Source organism: Rhipicephalus sanguineus, chromosome 2 (assembly GCF_013339695.2).
Source record: "Rhipicephalus sanguineus isolate Rsan-2018 chromosome 2, BIME_Rsan_1.4, whole genome shotgun sequence".
NCBI classification, from domain to species: Eukaryota; Metazoa; Arthropoda; class Arachnida; order Ixodida; family Ixodidae; genus Rhipicephalus; species Rhipicephalus sanguineus.
The window spans coordinates 72272449-72292068 of record NC_051177.1 but is presented as its reverse complement, the minus strand read 5'-3'; the positions used below and the strand labels follow the sequence as shown (position 1 = coordinate 72292068).

Here is a 19620-nt window from a genome sequence, read left to right as displayed (position 1 = left end):
TGTTAATTTCGCTTACGTAAAGGGTGTAAACAATAAGTCATCGGAATGATCGGCCCTACCAAAACTAACTTCCCAGGAATCAAGTTTGCCGTTAAGGGAAACAAGCCACATCAATTTCGATGTTTTAAGGCTTTACTGGGCATATTATGAAATAATGAAGTTATCCTGACCGAGATCTAGACGCTCGCATTGAGAATTTGCCGCCTTGAAAGCTAGGAGTATCAAAATTAAAACTCGTAGAAAGATTAGAAAGATAGTGTTTATACTGAGACGCCCTCTGATAGAGCTTCAGAGTTTCAATCACAGTGGATGGCAACATTAAGGTTAACTATGCTATAACAATTTCTCCGATTTTACGTGCCAAAACCACGATGTTATGAGGCGCGCCGTAGTAATGGACTCTGGATTAATATCAACCACCTGGGCTTCTTCAACGTACATATAAATCTAAGGGCCAAACAACGAAACGTTCCTTTCCTCAGTAAGGAAGCCTTCATTTTGGTGAGGCCGCCTTATGTCACTCTGAAAGCTTCCTCACTGAGGAGCCCTCGGTGAAGGCTTCCTTGGCGCTTCCTCAGCTTAAGGTTGCTTTGGGGCTACCTTCGTGTGCCCTTAGGTCCGCTCCTGGCCCTGAACGAGTGCTTCACCTCACAGCTAGCCCACGTGATGAGCTAGCCCACGTAATGCTTGTTTCCGAGGCAACCCTCCCACCCCACCTCTGCGGGGAGACGCGAGCGTGCGAGCGTGCGTGCACGGTGAAGCGCGTTTAGACTGGCAGCGTTTAAAGTTTAAAGAGGCGGGCGTTTCAGTGTTGCTAGAACGCACCACGTTTTGCGCTCGACTACGGTGGCCTTTCACATTTAGTAATCGCAGTTGGAAGAAAGCGTACACGCGTCTCTATTTTAACACTTCAATTGGGAAGTGATGTGCTGACCCAACTTTTTTTTACAGAATAAGCGCTTGTGAGCGAAGCTTATATTCGATAATCTCGAACGCAGGAGCGCGGCAACCATTCCTCCCGCGAGGACGGGTGAAGGGAGCTTTCAGAGTACGCTTGCTTCCTCCGTCGGTACTTGGCTGTAAGGAGGCCTCACGTAAGGTGAGGACGCGGTCGAAGGAAAGGAACGTTTCGTTGTTTTGCCCTAAGGACACTGTCGTTTCGCAATTTGTGCCTATGGAAATGCGGCTGCCGTGTTTGGGAATCGAAACAACCCCCTCGAGTTTAGCAGCGCGATACGTTACCTGTTAAGTTACCGCGGCGGATACGGTTAACTAGGCTAGTCGTTACGACTGCATTCATCCACGTGACCTATTAAGTCCAACGAAAGACAAGACGTGAAAAAAGAAAAAAGTAGGGCGCTTAGTTGTAACTGAAAAAGAATACTGAGCAGGCTTCATACAGCAGGTGCGTTTAAAAATACTTAAATAGTTAATATTTATTTATATATAGTTTCCGACAAAAACGTAAAGTTTCTTTGAAAGGAAAGTCAGGTGCGGCGTATGTAAATAAGTGCTGAAATAACGCTAACGAAAATTTACTTATCTAAGAGGCAATAACAATGTTAATTAATTGGTACGTATTGCCACTGACGGATTGTAAACGCGCAGCTTACAAGGCATACCCATTTGGAATGGAATCTTGATTGCGGCCGGGTTTTGAGATATGCGCCATGAAATGCGCGGTAAAGATAGTTTATTGTTTCAATTGCTTTTGTGACAAACCACCTGTTCTTGCACTGAAACAAAGTAGTAACTGTTTCGTCCCCAGATGTTTCATTGTTCACTTTGTAAGGGAATGTCTCGAAATTGGTGTGGCCTTCAAAAATCCTTTAACGCGGGTACGCCTTGCACGCTAGCGCACCGGGGACAATTCGCGCATTGAAATATATATGTGACGTAATTATTTAAGAAAGTTAATTAAAATAGTTTGGTTAACTAACTACACATTCACGTGATCCTAGCCTTTATGGACGTCCGCTGCACCTGACAGTTTACTTTCGATGATGGAAGCGAAATGCTATAGAGGCCCGTGTACTGTGCGATCTCGGTGCACGTTAAAGAACACCAGATGGTCTAAATTTCCGGAGCCCTCCACTACGACGTGCCTCGTAATCATATCGTGGTTTTGGCACGTAAGACCCCAGGTATTATAATTATTACTTTACTTTAAAAAGAAACTTTTTTTTATCCGACACAACATTTTAAACATTGCTTAACATATTCGATGAACATTCGATATAACAAGACGACGACGCATGATCGACAAACAAGGGTTAAGCGAGAGATAATACAATGAGCTAATCTTCAACAACCGTGAGAACCACCTAAAACGAAATATTATCAAATGTTAAAAATCGAAAAACTTGCGACGCTTTCGCTGACAAAGCAGGGGTAAGCGATGGCTCGTTTACGCCTGTTCTGTTCCGCATACGCAGCCGTCTTGTTATACCTGAAACCTGCTCAATAAATTTGTCAGTTCCTAGTAAGCACCTTGTTCAGTTGTCTCTTATATGCCATCTTCTGTTGCGCTTAATAAGTAAAGATCTTTCAGATTGTCTTCGGAGCACTCCTTCGAATAGAGCCTACCGATATTTCGAAGCTAGCTTTTGCTTCGTAACTTTCTTCATGTGGACATGCGATTACTACGCCATCTGACTTCAGTTAAGCAATTACGTGTTGCTAAGAGTGTTAATTATTTGGGAGCAGTGAATTTCAAATAACTAAAGCGTTGATATTGCCACGTGCGTTTCTTATTACAGTTTAATAAAGAGTTTAATCTCGGACGCGCTGACTGCTGCCTTCGTAGACGTCACGACCACGTGACAATACGTTAGCATGAAGGGCTTCTAGACATCTCCTGTTGCAATCACGCTTTAAAAAACCTCACTGTATGCGCACTGCTGCCCGATTATCTTGTGACGTGCATTTATACCTTTATCTAAGCAGGAATCACAGTTCCTCAATACGCCTATCTTTACGGCTTATCCAAAATGAGCAAACTACTTTTTTTTTGCTACGAATGACCTTATCGTGCTTCCCGTCACGGTGACGGCGTTTCTGCGATCAGCGAATCCGATCGACCTAAGGGTGCCGGCACTACTATAAAACAAACTGCCGGATCGCCGACAAGCTGCGTTCACGAAGCGATCGGGATAGGATAGGTAAGAAATTCTGTTCTCGCAGTGTGTCGAGGAGGGCGAAATTTTCCTTTCGATGTCGGTAGTTTAGACGCAAGCCAGATTGACAGTTCTTCGCATGCTTTGCAGGACCAAACGGCTGTCCGAAATGAAACCCAGGTTACTTGTATTGCTGGCCGTTTTCCTGCTCGCGGTGGAGGCGCAAAACCCGGCATCTCGAACATACGGCTCGCACTACTACCACGGCCATGCCGGTCACAACCATGGCGTACACACTCACGGACACCACAACCACGGCGTGCCTCACCATCCACCCCACCACCACGTCCACCAGCACGGGCACCCTGCCCATCCCCACCCCAGCGTCCACCATCAGGGACCCACCCACACCGGCCATGGCAGCCACCAGCATCATGCCAAACCACCGACATCCGACACACTGCAGTCGGTGCTTCAAGCGCCGGGACATCCGAACCCCCATCACCACCAGCAGCAGCATTCTTCAGTGCCCGTGCAAGCAGCAACGAGCGTGAAAACGGTTCCAGTCATGGTGTGCCGCATCATCCAACTACCTGTGGGCCTTGAGGTAAAGCCTGTGCCAACGTTCGTCCCCAAGGGGGAATCCCCTTCGAGGCCGCAGCAAGCTTCAATTGCCGCTTCAATTGGGAACGTCGTCGGTCGTGTAATCCATCCGGTGGTGGCCCTTCTGAACAGCCCCTCGGGCTGGTTTGACCACACAACCCCTGGTGCCCACAGCCACATCGCCCATCACCACCGCCCGCACAATTTCACGGTCCTCAACCACACCGACCATCACGGCCAGAGTCACAACACTCGTCCGCACCGTAACCGGTTCAATTTTACCGCACCACCCAACGTTGGCGACGTACGAAATCAGCTCGCAGGCCACGGTGACGTCAACCGCCACCAGGTATGTCCTTTCTCAGTACAGACATCTCCTCCTGCCATCGTAACTGAGGCCACTACAACGCCCAGTCCTACACCAGCTAATCCAACGACCACTGTAAGAGTGCCTATCCTGAAGAGCAGCCTCTGCGGCCAAGACCCTGCTCCACATGTCCCAGCTCTGCGCGCATACCCTTTCACTGTCCAAGATGCAGCTGCTACTTCGACAGATGGCTCCACAGCCATTCCTAAAGAGCCTACCTCGGAAATGTACCAGGAAATCACCACTGCCGGTAATACTGCCCTACCTACTACTCTGACGAACGTACCACTTCCTTTCCCCGAAGACCGGACGGAAGGAACTGGTCCAACTTCGGCTGCCGCCATGCTGCTTGCCGAATCCAACACTCAATATACACCCGTACCAGTCGGCAATGAGAAGGTGGCAACTACTTATTCGCCGACTTCGGATACGGTATCCTCGCAGTCTCCCGTTCCGTCCACGACTTCAGTGGTCCCTACAACCGTACGGAGCCCAACATCGTTGAATACGACGCACACGGCTCTTCCCGCTACTAGAGGTGTACCAACTCCGCCGTCTGCAGTGGAAAGCACGTCTGTTGTACCTGAGGACGCGCCTGACGCTGCATCCTCCGGCACGGTGTCCTTCACGACGACCTCGCATCGTTTCGTTTGAGCCACTACCTATCATGTGCATGCATCATAAAGCTCGCCTGTTAACTTGCTTGTGCGCAACCACACGTGTTTTAAACGCGCCCATTTTTCACTCACAAGCTATGTCGCATCACTAGTCAATAAATGTGCGGGCTTTTATCTACGTCGCCTCGTTCGAGTGTGCGTTGTTTTTTCCGCCTACGTACAGTACTCGCGGATTGAAATAGGACACTCAGAGCGCGTGGCCGCCAGTACATGCAGCGCCGCTCATGAGTGCTAGTGAAACCAAGGTGTCGCATAGTGGTATAGAGCGAGGGAGAGAACTACGCTGCGGAATTTCCCCTCCGGTCGCCAGCTGGCCTGCAGTTCCACCACACTGCCAGCGTGGCGCTGCAAGGCTTGCGCGCTTTGTTTTGCGAACGAAATGGCTTGCCAGTGCGCACTTCCTATATTGCGGCGCGAGCATAGGACGCTCTCGACAGACGCGCTTTGGCGATGCGGCACACATGCTGTGCAAGTAATACACCGGATTCAGCTAAGCGATTGCGCCTTACGTATGTTCGTTGACGCTTCGTCGGCCGCTGATTGCGACACGATGCATACTGGGCACGTCGAACGCGGGCGAAGAAAGTGGGAAAAGCACCGAAATGATTTTACTTCACCGCGATTTGTCACTGCGACTGATAACCGCGACGACAGCGGGCCTTGCACTTGAATGTTGGCAGAATGCAATGCTTACATGCACGCTGTAAGGCGCAATCTCTTAGCTGAGTCATGTGTCTTACTTGCACAGCATGCGTGCGGCATCGCCAAAGCGCATTTAACGAGAGCGTCCTTTGCTCTCGTCGCAATACAGGGGCGCGCACTGGCGAGTATAGAGAACTGCACGGGCCATGATTCTCGGCCCGAGCCCGACACTCGTTCAAGTTTACCCGCCCGAAGCCGGCCCAGTCACTGAAAGCGACACTCGGGCCCCGCCCGAACCCGAGAAAAAATTTCACCTACCCGTCCCGGCCCGGCCCGACCGCAGATCGGGCCCGACAGGGGCCCGAACCAATAATCTAGGTTATGTTGCCCGAACATGGAATTGACAGCAAGGCGTTTTAAGTAGCAAATATCTACGCTTTGTTGGCGCATGCTTTGCTAACAATTACGCTTTAACCTACGGTGATTTCTTGTAAAAAGGGGCTCACGGTGGTAACAGCTGAGCGGGCGCACTGGGTACGATGAATGTTTGTTCGGCAGTGGTGTACTGTACCTATTTTTTCCGCAAATACAATGGGGATCGTCAAGAGCGATTTGTAGCAGATATTGTAGCAAGGAAAGTGATTTGAATCATGAGTTCGGTTTCGATAGAGCGCACAATAAAAACAGAGGAGACAGAAAACAGAACGCTTACTTCATTTTCTTATTATTGCACTCTCCATTGAAATTTCATGCATGCTTCAGCGACAAAGCCAGTCGTGCGCCCTTCTGGATATGTAGCACCTGTCTTCAGCATAGTAGCACCTTGCTACAACAATAGAAATAGAGGAAGAAAGCCAAATTTATTGACTTTGTTGTAAATATACTAACCTAGATAAAAATCATAACGTACCACGTGCATCACGTGTACTTTTAGAAATACGTATAAGCAGCCGAAAGGAACAAAACAACTATTTGTCATAGCATTCTTTTCATATATCACACCACTGCTAGTATATATACAGTATATAAGTTCTTTGTGGCATAGTCCATAGTAGATTTCTTCACATGCTATTGCGCAAAAAAATATCAAGTTATCAAGAGATTCCGGCTTTAGCATTCCATGCGCTGTTGCGTCGCGTATCCTGCCGCGCTAAAGTTTATTATACTGCTTGCGCTAGCCGCAGGGGTGCTCATCTGCCTTGCGAGCTGTGAAGGCGTCGGCAGTCGTCGTTCTTAGCTTCCACCACTGGAGCAAATTTAGGATGTCTTTGTGTACCTCTGCAGAATGAACACAGCTGTAAACCCCTTCATTTCTTTCCTTCCCTCCTATTTGATTACTTTTCCTTGCAGTTTTAAGCAGCGTATGTTATGCACGGTTTGCACCGTGCTATTATTTTCCATATTATAATGGTGTATGCCTTCCTAACGATGTCGTGCCGGTAGAAGGTGGCCATTGGACTATACGCGGGTATACTGGCAGGAGGTGGACGAAGAGATTTAGATCTTATTGTCGGGGTTCGTTCCAGTTCGGTAATAAAGGCGTGAATAAGCTTCTCGGCGCTTACTCATTGGATGCGTATGGCTCGAGGTAAGGGGACATCGCCCGGCACAGAATTCGTATTCATCTTTTTTTCAAGCCAGATATTTCGTCAAGTGAATATACTTTGCCCCAAGCATTGTTTAACGGACCCTATGCTATTCCTGTAGATTACAACGCTGCTGCGGCAGTATTATGTAGCTCTCGCACTGTAGCGCAGGGGTCTCAAACACGTGGTCCGCGGGCTGCATGCGGACCCGCCGACCTCTCGCCAGCGGCCTGCGGCCCGCACATGACTGTCTTCGTCCCATTCCTTTTTTTTTTAATTTTCTTTATAAGTACGTTCTTGAGTTACACAGGCATGACAGGTCTAAAGCATTTCTTTTTGAAGCATCCTCTGCGGTCACGAAGTGTTGATACATAACCGTGAAACAAAAATCTATATTTCAGAATCGGCGTCCAGATTTTTGTCATTTTGGAGATAGGTATGGATATGTTGTTGGAAGCCTGCCGCCAAATCCCCTTCAGAAATGACCCATATGTGAGATATGGGAAAAGTCTTGTTTCGAATGGCTACGTTAGCTGACATTTGTTACTTCTTCCCCCCTCTTCCCGCTCCTACTTTCGTCACTGTCCTGGCCCTTGCTGGAGTAAATTTTCGTGAATGCGACCCATTAGCCGAGGTGAGTTTGAGACCCCTCATATAGCGGAACAAGAGTAAAGGTCAGACGTTAACAACGTAGGCACATAAAGCAGGCTATGCATGTCCATCTCGCGTCACATGACGCCTGGGAGCCGTGATGGAGCCACGGAAAAAAAATGGGTCTTTATGGGGATTCTATGCAACGAGACTCCGAGCAGGCTTTCGCTTTAGTGGAGGACTGGAACGTTCCAAGAGCGTTTCCCTGCTTTGGAACTCCGTGATCGCTCTTGCGATGATAACTTATAGGTATAAATTTATTATATTACATTTATTACCGCGATTACAGAACAACATTTGCGATATAAAATAATAAAGCATGCAAGTAAAGTACAGAATAGCGAGATGTCAACTATAAAAGCGCCTGGTCTATTTACTTTTAGTACTTTTAGCTTGCCCGTTTCAGATAAATCAAGGAGCCCCATATGCAGGAAGCAAAAGAAGTTCAGTACTTGTCCCTCATAAAATTTCTCCAAGTATCTTGCCTCACATAAAAAAGCGTTTTTTCTTTCGATGTCAAAATATGTATGCACAACATATGTGGAGCAAACTCGCCACGGTCGCCGCGACAAAACTCTTGGTAAGCGAGTAAACAAGCAAAATATTTGCAGTGGCTTAGCTCGGCTATGCCAGGATGTACGTAGCGTTAGCAAAGGTTCAGCTAATTATTCTTAAGCTTTCCAGATTGTCTAGGATTATCAGCCTTCTTCTGTTCATTCTTCGTACGCTGAACCGCTAATTGCCAGGCAACTACTTCGGGATCCGATGAGATAAGCTTCTCGGCTCTTCTGCGCCGTCGAGCAGCATTTGCGTGCTTCTTCTCCATGGCGTTGCCCACCTGCAAACGCCAGTCAGAGGCGCTATCAAGCGGCCCCAGCGCAGTGTCAGACGGCGATTGCACAGCGAAGGCGAATAGCTGCGCGCGCGCCGGCGCCACTGTGTCTATGGCTACGACGTCACTCCTCTCGAATGCGGCGCAGACCAGCAGCGGCGAGCCGCGCGCGGCGGTGTCGGAGAGCGCGTGAGATGCCAGCTCCGGTGACCCAGCTGTGTGACATCACTGATCCTCGCGCATGCGCGGCACGGCTCATGACCCTCCGCGCGAAATCGGCCCCGGCTAGGTAAGTGTAGCTAACGGCACAAAAGAAAATGCCGGTGCCGACGCCACCTTGAAATGCCGAGACATCATATATCGTGTTAAAAAAGCACACCAACCACAAAAAAAAAAACCAACCGCGCGCCTCGCGGCTCCATGTGCGCGAGCTGCGCGGTCACTTCGTCCTCGCGGCGTTCGCATGACAAAAAAAAGTCAGAGAAAGAGTGAGAGAGAGATAATTTATTTGAAGGCAGAGAGGTCGGCCTGATCTAGTGCGCTCTAGCCTGCTACTCTGCACAGGGGAAAAGAGAAAGGGGGAAAAAGGAGTGATGAGGGTTGATGGTGGGGAGAGGAAAGAGATATGCGTATATACGATAACCGCGTGACATAGTGGTTTCGCTATAGTCTTGTGTCCAGGTATGTGCTCTAAAGAAAATCTATCACAGCCCTGATAGCAGTTGGTGACTTTGTCTGGTCGCACATAGCTGACAAAATACCAGTTTCACTTAGTGTTGCCACACCGATTCCTGCCAACGTTGAAGCGAGAGTATTACGTTGCGTCACGTAAAGTCAGTTTTGCCGCAAGGGTGAAGCAATCAATGCGATAGCAAAACTGGAATGGTATACGAAGCAAGGCTAGCAGCTCACACATTTAGTATCATACCTGGCGTAACTCAAATAAAGCGCTGGCGTAAGGAGACACGTCCGCTGCAGCGAGTGAAGCGGTCTTCGTGCTGTCTATGGCTTCAATGCAAACTCTGCGATGAGAACACAACACGTACAAAGGTATGAGCCATAGTGAAGCAGAACTATCGATGGTGCTATCGATATTATAGATAGTTCAGTCACTATCGAACTATCGATGGTAAAAAAAATTATCGATAGCGCTATCGATAATAAGTTTGATAGTGCTACCGATAGAATAATATCAACCGCGCGAACACATTGCAGCATAAACTTGGTTCCCCAAGTGTGTGGAGCAGGAGGAGTAGGCTGAAGGGCGAGAAAGCTGACATGCTTACGCTTCTTCACCAGAATTCTTGGCTGACACATCACAACTAAGTTGAATTATACAGGTGTACAAGAAACTAGATCGTTACATTTGACGGTACTGTGCGGCTTCAAATTTATATTGCATTTTCTGATTTCGAAATAAAAATATTCATAACTAGGTTTGTTAATGGTAAGGTGTAAGTGGTTACTTTTTGAATACGAATTTATTGATGGACAAATTTCAGCACTTTCACTGCTGAAATCATTTTTATTTCACCAGAAAATTGCTCAAAAATTAGGTAAATAGAATATTGCTGATAGTAGGCCGTCGCAAATGCTTTTTGGCAGTATCGTCGGGCAGCAACAGCGCAATTATTCTCAGTAATGTCGTTAATAATACCTCAGATTGCACTTTCGATAATACTATCGATAGCTTATAGATAGTAGTACTATCGGTAGTTGCTTTACACCATCGATAGTTAAAAAAACTATCGATGCTATCGATACTCGATTTGCCGATAGTTTTGCATCACTAATGAGCCGTCGCCTGATCACCTACCTGTAAGAATATGGTGCACGCCACCACGGACGGCTACGTCTGGCTCGTCAAGGTACACATATTTCCTTGCGAAGCCGCACAGCCCCCCCCCCCTTCCGACACCCCTCCATGCGTATTTCGCGCGACGGGGTCATCGGGCTCATTTCATCTCTTTTTGGGCCGTGTTCGTCGGCAGCGCTAGCGCTCTTTCACTTGCGCATAAAACATACGACGCGCGCGGCGATGTCCCCGATTCGGACTTTGCGGGGAACATGACGGCGACGGCAAAAATGTACCTGGAATGTCCGAAAATTGAGTACGTTCACGTCCATGCTATGCAAATATTCCTCCAACCACCAGTCGTCGTCGAAACGTAAAACGCTCGCTTTCGAAGAGCCTAAGATCTTTTTATGGCTGTCATCCACGACGAGCATATCATCATACGTTGACCTAACATAATCGCGCATTATAGGCAGTGACTCTTCCTTTTAACAGCTGCGAGTTCAGAAAATAGCAATTTGCAGAAACTTATCTATCGAAGGAACGCAGACACCCGCAGCATTGCTATGCAGAGAGATCACACCGGGCGAAACTTGCTCGCCAACCAGCGCCTGCTCCGAGGGCGGGACTTGTGGGTGGGGCACTCCCAGTGACGTCACACTGTTTGCAAACAGTGAGAGCTCCATTGCTATCACGATAAAAAATTTCAAAAGTGTGGTACGCGTGACTCGGCATACGCGAGAAGAGAACGTTGTTGAAAATACCATACATTCGTCAATTACAAGAGAGAGAGAGAGAGAGAAAAAATCAATCAGTTGGATGTTTCGAAGCCTGTAGGACGTCCCTGTTCACAATTAGGCGAAAGGAGAGAACGCCGTCATTAAGTATAGTGGTCAGATTGCGCTGACTTCCAGCATACGCTGCTGGTATTTTGCCACGTGCCCGGTTTATAGTGTATTAGTAGATTGAATATATCACACAGATTTTTCGGTGGTGATGATTTTTGCTGACTTCCGATCAGTTATGTGGCCGGTGTGAGCTATATGTTCAGCTAATCCATTCGAAGCTATCCGCAATGCGCAGCGCCTATAGGGGCGCCACTGAAAGCAGCGTAGCGGCGGCCGTCGGAACCGCTGGTGGGTCGCGTAGCAGACGCTTCATTTGCGCGCGTGCGATTTGCCGCTTGTGCGCGTCCCAGATAATTACTTTTGCGGCGATAGTGTGCGCAAAGGAGCCGCACTTTATAATAGTGGACATGTGTCCGATGTCAAAGCTGTGTGGGACGACAATGTACGTCACCATACGCGCCAAGTGTTTGCCACAGACAAGCGTCAACAAGCTTCCCTACGAAGTAGACCTCATCGTAAGTACACCGCCTTCGTTATAACGTCGCGATCAATAATGCCTGCATGCGTTGACGCGTGAACCAACGTTTTTTCTCGACACAGTAGCTTCGTTTACGTGCCATGTGTTTATATAGTAGATTTTGAGGGAGCGCTGTCGCACCGGCGTATAGATTTCACAGGTGCGGCCACGCGAAGGGTCAGCGTTGGTAAAACTTTGAAACCAGCACGATAAACTTGTGTAAAAATAAACGATACACTTGTCATAATCGGTGCAGAAGCGCACAGCGAACATTCTGCACCGACGATCGCATTCCAGTGCCATCAATAGGTAGAATGCAGCCGATTTCGTCCAGCACACGTGTGATTCCATGGCGCTTTTGTAAAGGAGCCGTCACCTTCCCCACATTCTCTGGCATTGCGCTTCGCGCCATTTGTTTTTCAAGAGAGCCTAGGCATCGCGTCTTATCACTAATAACAAGCTCATGTGCATTGTAGCGTCTACAATGCAGGCGAGGCGACCAAGTGTAAACGTAGTAGCGTTCGCCGAATACGTAGCGACATAAATGGAGAAATAAAAACACGGTAATCGTTCTAACACTGCCGTAAACAAAGTGCGATTGCTTACTTTCTACGTCGTACAGCCGCAATCCACCGCCGCCGTCGCTCTCGCTCATGAAATAGCACCGGAAACCTGTAGAAGTGCGTTCCTGCGATTTTTTGTGTGTGTTTGAGCAGCCGACAACGCAGCAGTTATTTTTCGACATCGCTGAGGCCCGACAGAGTCGTTAAATCACGACGAAAACACATCCATCCGTGCACTCGCGTAGACGCTCGCGGGAACACTGCTCGCCGGGACCCGTCAGCGCTTCCGAGCCGTGGCGGCAGATGGCGTCGTCGGCGCTTTGCGCATCTCATGGTCGCGTTGTTCTGGTTGGTTGGTTGGTTGAAAAACTTTATTTGGGTCCTGTAAGGCGCGCGTCAGCGCGCAGCGGGCGACTCCCACGTCGGGACCGTCAGACGAAGCCTGCCGGCCGCTCCGCGGGCCTGCTGGACGGCCCAGAGCTGGTCAGCCAGGAGGGAGCTGCGGAGGGCCGCCTCCCACCTGCTCTGGGAGTGCAAGGCGTTGTTCTGGTGTTGTGCTTAAAAAGCTGGTTGAAATGCCCAGATTCACCGATGTATGAAGCCTCATATTCTCCGCACGCTATATACTGTATATTGTATTCCATGCCCGGGAAGCGTTTTTGTTCCGAAATTTCTATTACGCGGACAGGACGGGCATTGCAATTGTTTGAAAGCTCTTGTTGTTGTTCTTTTATCTACAGTACAGGAACACACCGAAAAACAACGTTGTGCCAACTGCACTGGCGTTAACACAATTGGAGAAAGTTTTATCATATTTACATTATTAGAAGAGCCGATAGGGTTATTGCATTTCTGGCGCCTCGTCGAGACACAAGGATGCATACGTCGCGACGCTAACGTCATTACGATACGTTTCCTCGACAGCTCTTTACACGCGAGCACTTGATAGGTGAAATGCCACCGATTGTCAATGAGTCGTTCAACTTTCTTCAACTGTCGTTGCACTCAGTACGCGCCTCGAAGCCCGCATACTGGAAGAATGATGCGTCGTACTGTATCCTTCGCGCCCGCTGCCAGAGGCCATTGGCGGCAACGAATTCCTTAGGCAACGTCAAGGTGAAGAAGCGCTGAAGTAGTTGCTGATTGTGTGCCACGTACGCTGCAGCTTTGATTATCGTGAGCTTGGCTTGGTGCATGCAGGCATACATACATACATACATACATACATACATACATACATACATACATACATACATACATACATACATACATACATACATACATACATACATACATGCATGCATGCATGCATGCATGCAGCATGCATACATACATACATACATACATACATACATACATACATACATACATACATACATACATACATACATACATACATACATACATACATACATACATACATACATACATACATACATACATACATACATACATACATACATAAAGGCGGTCGGAATGGACAGACAGAGAGGACAACTGAATAACTGCTGCAGCCAGTGAAAAACAAACGGCAAGTGCCATACGTCAATCTGTTCATCGTAATCAGCTGTTGTAAGCCGATTAAGTGTCTTCTACGTTATTTATTGATCTACTTTTTTTTGTTTGCATATTTGTTTGCTAATGTATTCCTTCATTTTCCTTTCCATCGCTCGCTGCGTCGTCCTCAATTTAAGTTGAACCCTCTTTGTAAGTCTCCAGGTTTCTGCTCCGTAGGTAAATGATAGGTGTAACCTATCATTTACCTATAAATGAAAGGAAAATGATAGGTGTAACCTTGAGAGACAGGAAGAGAGCAGAGTGGGTCAGGGAACAAACGGGGGTTAAGGATATCATAGTTGAAATTAAGAAGAAGAAATGGATATGGGCCGGACACGTAGCACGTCGGCAGGATACCCGCTGACTGGATTCGAAGAGAGGGCAAACGCGTGAGGGGAAGACAGAAAATTAGGTGGGTAGATGAGATTAAGAAGTTTGTAGGTATAACGTGGCAACAGAAAGCACAGGACCGGGTTGATTGGCGGAACATGGGAGAGGCCTTTGCCCTGCAGTGGGCGTAGACAGGCTGATGATGATGATGATGATGGTATTCCTTCATTTAATTACGTCACAGGGCAAGGTGGCATCAGAGTGTAGTGGAGGCGTTACTGTCAATACGAAAAGAAACGGAGAAACAGAAGCATTAAAAAGAAGATGCTTTATCCTCCGTCCTAGGAAACGGTATAACACGAAAGTGAACCGTGTCTTCACAGGAGTATAGTTGATTGTTTATTGTACATTGATGTATGAGAGCTTGCACAATCTCTTGGTGTTTGGCAGCTATAGCACCGTTTGACGCAGATGCACCCACGTTGACGCCGAGTGGCACATCTCCATCCCGACGACTAAGGCCAAAGATCATGATTTAACCTTTGTGGTAGGTAGCTGAAGTAGTTAACGCACACCTGGACACACCATACGCTGAATCCCGCGCAAAGATGGCATAAACAAGCACATAACACTGTTAATCGATATGCATTCATTCAAAGCGTCGTCATGTGAGAACAGAAGCGCCAGGGTGTGCGCTCCCCAGTAAAAGGGTAACCTACGCCCGCGCTCATGCATATACCATACAGCGCTTCAGGAACGCGGGAGCCAGAGTTCGCATCTTGAGCCGTGAACGCGGGAAGGCGTTCCGCTTCCCGTTGGCGTGTCTCTCTCTGCACCGAAAGCGGGAAACTACCGAATCGCTCACTGTCGGCGCTCGTTAGGGTCATGATGCAGCACATCACTTGACCGAATCCAAACGGCGACACCGCGTCGCCCCACCAAACAATCCTCCATGCCGCCAACCAAGACCACAGTGAAAGGGAGAAGGTGTGACAGATATAAAGCGCGTTTATGAAGCTTCATGCATGAGCGTCAGTAGTGCAGAGGGTAGAGCGCCCGGTACCTGTTGTCGAGGACTAAGAGGTAGTGGGTTTGACTCCCAGGTCATCCAAATGAACCAAACTTTTTCTTCTGGCTTTTCTTTGTCTTCTGTATTTCGCTGACGTATTTCTGTGAAGTCTTGGTGGACCCCGGCATAAAAGAATTTCGTGTTAATAAATGAAATAGTACACATTAAAATGGCTCATTGTTACAATGTTCGCTAAATAATTCCTGAAATTCTCTCGCTCAGATATAATGGTGACGTAAGTGGTGACATGCGCAAGGAGACAACTTCACTCATCAGATGTACGGGATAGAAATAACTAAACGCAAGCGCTAGTCTTGCAAAATGAAATTCTAAAATTGCGACGACGGTTTAGCCGAAGTGACACACAATGGGGAGGGAAAACCTGTTTGTTTTGCAGAAAATTATAGTGAGAAATATGACTAAAGAGAACACAGACGGGTGATTTAACGACGGTGCGTTAGAAACGGTAGTTCGAGGCTATATCTATTTCACTACTTATGCTGCCAGCTCCGATTCTTGGGATAAGTGCCTTCTTAAACAAAGATACTGAAATGAGTGACGGTATCTGTGTCTACGACCCCGCTTCCACGTAATCCCTATTAATGCGTAAGCTTACCTGTCTATCCGTCGCAGAGGACCGCTGATAAAGTGGGTCCATGCCGGAGCCATAGCACTCTGGAGCTAGCAAGTGCTTGATGTTATAATAGATGCGTGCACGGATATGCAAGCAAGATACAGCGAGTCATAAAAAACAACTTGACAGCGTTTCAGTGTAGTACAACGATTCGGTTGGTGCTAGAAGCGTAGCCACATTTCTTTTTTTTTTTTTTTTTTTTGGGGGGGGGGGGGTGTTTTACCATACTCTATGTATGTTCACGCGTGCATTTGTATGTGTGCCTGCATATACACACTTGCAAAATTGAAAAATTTCAGGGTGGGTTTGAACCCCCCCCCCCCCACCACCACCACTCTTTTGTCTACGCCAGTGGTTGGTGCGTCGTCTGAGCTGTACGGCTCTTCCACTGGCACCCGGTTAGTGAGCTCTAGTCCCATCGCATTAGCTCGTTCAATGCCATGGAACGGAGAGAGGCGCATCCAGCTGTGCGGACACGCGCTAGCTGCGTAGTAATGTGGGAGACAGCCACAGGATCGAGCCGCCACTTGTGGTTAGCCCGAACTATGACGGCGCCTGTACATTCACTGCAATTCGATTATATTTTTACTTGTGAAGCAGAGCACGGAGCACGGAGACAGGTCACGAAAGGAAGAAACGATTTGACAGGACAACCGCTGCACTCGCAACTAGTTTATTTTTAAAAAATACTTTAAAAAAAAAACAAAGTTAACATATACACCAGCGTACCACGTGTAACAATGACTTTCATTTATAAAAGTTACAACCGTTTTCGGTGATCTTCCAAAAAAAGTCAGTTTCACCGCAAGCGCTAAGCAATGAATGCGATAGCAACAAATTGTAATGCTATACGAAGTGAGGCTGGCAGCTATCTGTTTTGGATCCGATCTCGCGTAACTCTACAAAACGCTGGTGTAAGAGAATACGGCCGCTCCAGGGAGAGATGCTCTTTCCGCACAGTCTCTTCGCGTTGAGTGCGCAGCACGTAGAAGGGCATATGAGCGCTATCGCGACCGCGCCCCTAGAAGCAAAGTTCAAAGTTGCTGCTCGAGCGACAACTTCCCCTCGCGTCTTTTCATGCTTGTTCATGACGGGCTGAGCGTCTCCTCTATGCTTTGACGGCAGGCCTTCCGAGGTGATGTTATAGCATGCGCCCTCCGAGCGACGGAGAAGGGCTCGTTTGATCTCTGCTTGACATAGGTCGGCAAATAATGTGGAGCTCACTCAGACTCACCCATTAAATATATTTTGCCCTTCAAGCTCACTCGGACTCGGACTCACCAAAATCTTCGTCAACCGGACACACTCGGACTCAGACTCACTGAAATTTTGCTCAGCCGGGCTCACTCGGACTCAAACTCACCAAAATATTACTCACTCAGACTCACACAGACTCAGACTCACGGCTCTGAGTCTGAATGAGTCTGAGTGAGTGGACTCATAAGTCTGTTAGCGCATAATTAGCTTTTTCGACCATGGTGTCAATGCTCTTAGAGACCAATATCTCGAATAATTGGTACTCTACTGGGCGCCTTTTGATCTCGTACTTTCAAATATGAGTTATCAGTGGTTGCGATCCAGTAGGGACATTTTTATTGAAAGAGATTACTCACACGACAGATTTTTACCAAGAACTTCATGTGAAAGAGTTTTCGGTGGGGAGGGAAGGGGTCACGGCACCTGCCCCCCTCCGTAACTCGCGCCTCTGATCAATAAATATTGAGCTGGCGTATGAACATTAGTGCTTTGAAATATGTGTGAGTCGGTGGGAGTATAAACGTGAGCCCATATAGGGCTGATAGTAATGCTGAAGTTGTGTAGATAGAACCATAGGTCGGCCGAAAAGTGCGGAGCTCACTCAGACTCAGTCAAGAAATATATCTTGCGCTTAGGGCTCACTCGGACTCAGACTCACCAAAATTTTCCTCACCCGGACTCACTCAGACTCACGACTCAACCTGAGTCTGAATCTGAGTGAGTTGACTCATGAGTGAGTTTGCCGACCTATGCTGCTTGAGCAGCGTTCATCGCCCCCGCTCGCGCGCTTTTACCCGCGCTAGAACATACGATGCGCGGAGGGATGTTACTAATTTGGAGTTTATATGGGAGATGACGGCGAAAGCGACGGCAAAAACCCGTCTAGAGTGTCCATATAATTGATATCGCAATAAAAGAAACGTCCCAGTTCCTAAGAAGAGCTGATACAATTCTCCTTTTGTTTAGTGATGTGGAAAGCCTCGATGACTTCTCTGGTAACCTGATCCCTGTGATCTGAATTCGTACCAGCCAAGCATCAGTTGTTCTTAACGACTGTAAAGTTTGTTTCTTGGAGGATCACCCAAAACGGTTATAACTTTGTATCAGCGAAAGGTCGTTGTTACACGTGGTACGCTGGTGTGTATGTATATTAGCCGTGATTATTTTTTTCTCAAAATAAACTAGTTGCGAGTGCAGCAGTTGTCCTGTAGAATCGTTTATTCCTTTTGTGCCTTGTCTCCATGCGCTGCTACACAAGTAAAAATGAACTGTCACCAACTCGCGCAGCTATCAACTTTACTGAATTCGATTATATATAAAAAGAAGTCAATTATATCCACTACAGCCCCATTGCATTCGCTACAATAATACAACTAATTACGTCTCTCAAAAATTTTTTTGTCTACAATGACCAGTTACATCCCTATGAAGGTAACTGAGGAATTACTGAAAACTAACAGATTACTTCTATGAGAAATCTTTGCACAGAGAATGTCGCTGGAGCCAACGCCTCGCCAAGTGGACCTGCCTTCATCAAGGCCATTGGTGCCTTGACGAAGCCAAGTTCACTTGTAGAAACATTGCCTCCATCTTCCCCTTAACTTACCTTGTCTCAATTGCTTCTACGTTACTTTCCTCCCGATTTTTTCCAAACACTAAGAATGTGGAACATGTGCAACAGTCTGGCCTGATTACTTCACCACGTGCTTCGCAGCCATTCGAACTTTGTTTATCCTCGTTAACCTAATCTAACCTAACCTGTTCTTCAAAGTTCTCGTCGATAAGTTCCAGTCATTACTTTCTCAGAGCACCCGCAGAGACACTTGAAACGCTTTCAGTGTTCATACTGGAATGAAGTGAGGACTGTGTTCTGCAACGCAATACCCCCTCAAGCACAATGTATCGCTGAAGTTGTAGCGATGCCCGCATCTGTGTACGCAACTCTACGAAGCACACTCGTCAGCAATCGGACAAAGGCGCTCCCCAGTAGAAACAATGAAAAGATTAAATGCACTTGACTGTCCAGCTCACGCCAACGCCGCCGGTTCACTTGGTTGCCCAGTATCTGAAGGAGCGTTAAGATAAGGAGAAAAATACAAGCTGGCGCCGCCGCGTTTACCCGTCCAAACATCCGCATGAATTTGCAAGGCCGGTCGTACGTAGAGCGACCTCGGGCCTGATAAATGCAGTTCATACCAAAAGCATGCGTTCAATGCTGCATAGCTTCCAGTAAGAAGGTGCTTACAAGATGCATCGCTTGTTATCGCTCCTCGCGAATAAAATATCTGGTTGCACTTACTGAAAAAAATGGTAAGCGGATTACAATTAACGTTAGGAAGCTAAAAAAATTTTCGAACAACTCAATCGCTGGAGTAAATTTGAATGAACACATTACTAAGTTTGTTTATTGTCAATTTATTTCCCACCGCGCCGCATTTATCATTTGTATTTATTTTTATTAATTCTGACTTTTTTGTTTATTGTTTACTCCTTTTGCCTTTTCTTCGTGTTCAATTTCGGTCATAATTCTGACATCGCCGTTCATCATAATCCGTTACAGAAGAGTGTGTAGAAAC

General features: G+C 47.4%; 1 protein-coding gene and 1 long non-coding RNA gene across 2 annotated transcripts; one reads left to right on the top strand and one right to left on the bottom strand.

The window, feature by feature from the left end:
• The first annotated feature begins 3684 nt into the window (after window positions 1–3684).
• Window positions 3685–4740, top strand: LOC119383169 (uncharacterized). Its single transcript, XM_037651195.2, has one exon. The coding sequence runs from the start codon at window positions 3685–3687 to the stop codon at window positions 4738–4740; it is 1056 nt and encodes a 351-aa protein (XP_037507123.2).
• A 1206-nt stretch (window positions 4741–5946) lies between these two features.
• On the bottom strand, window positions 5947–12462 carry LOC125757163 (uncharacterized). Its single transcript, XR_007415087.1, has 3 exons — window positions 12241–12462; window positions 9403–9496; window positions 5947–6231 (listed from the first exon to the last, which is right to left on the bottom strand). It is a non-coding gene; the product is annotated as an uncharacterized LOC125757163 (long non-coding RNA).
• Between the last annotated feature and the right edge of the window lie 7158 nt (window positions 12463–19620).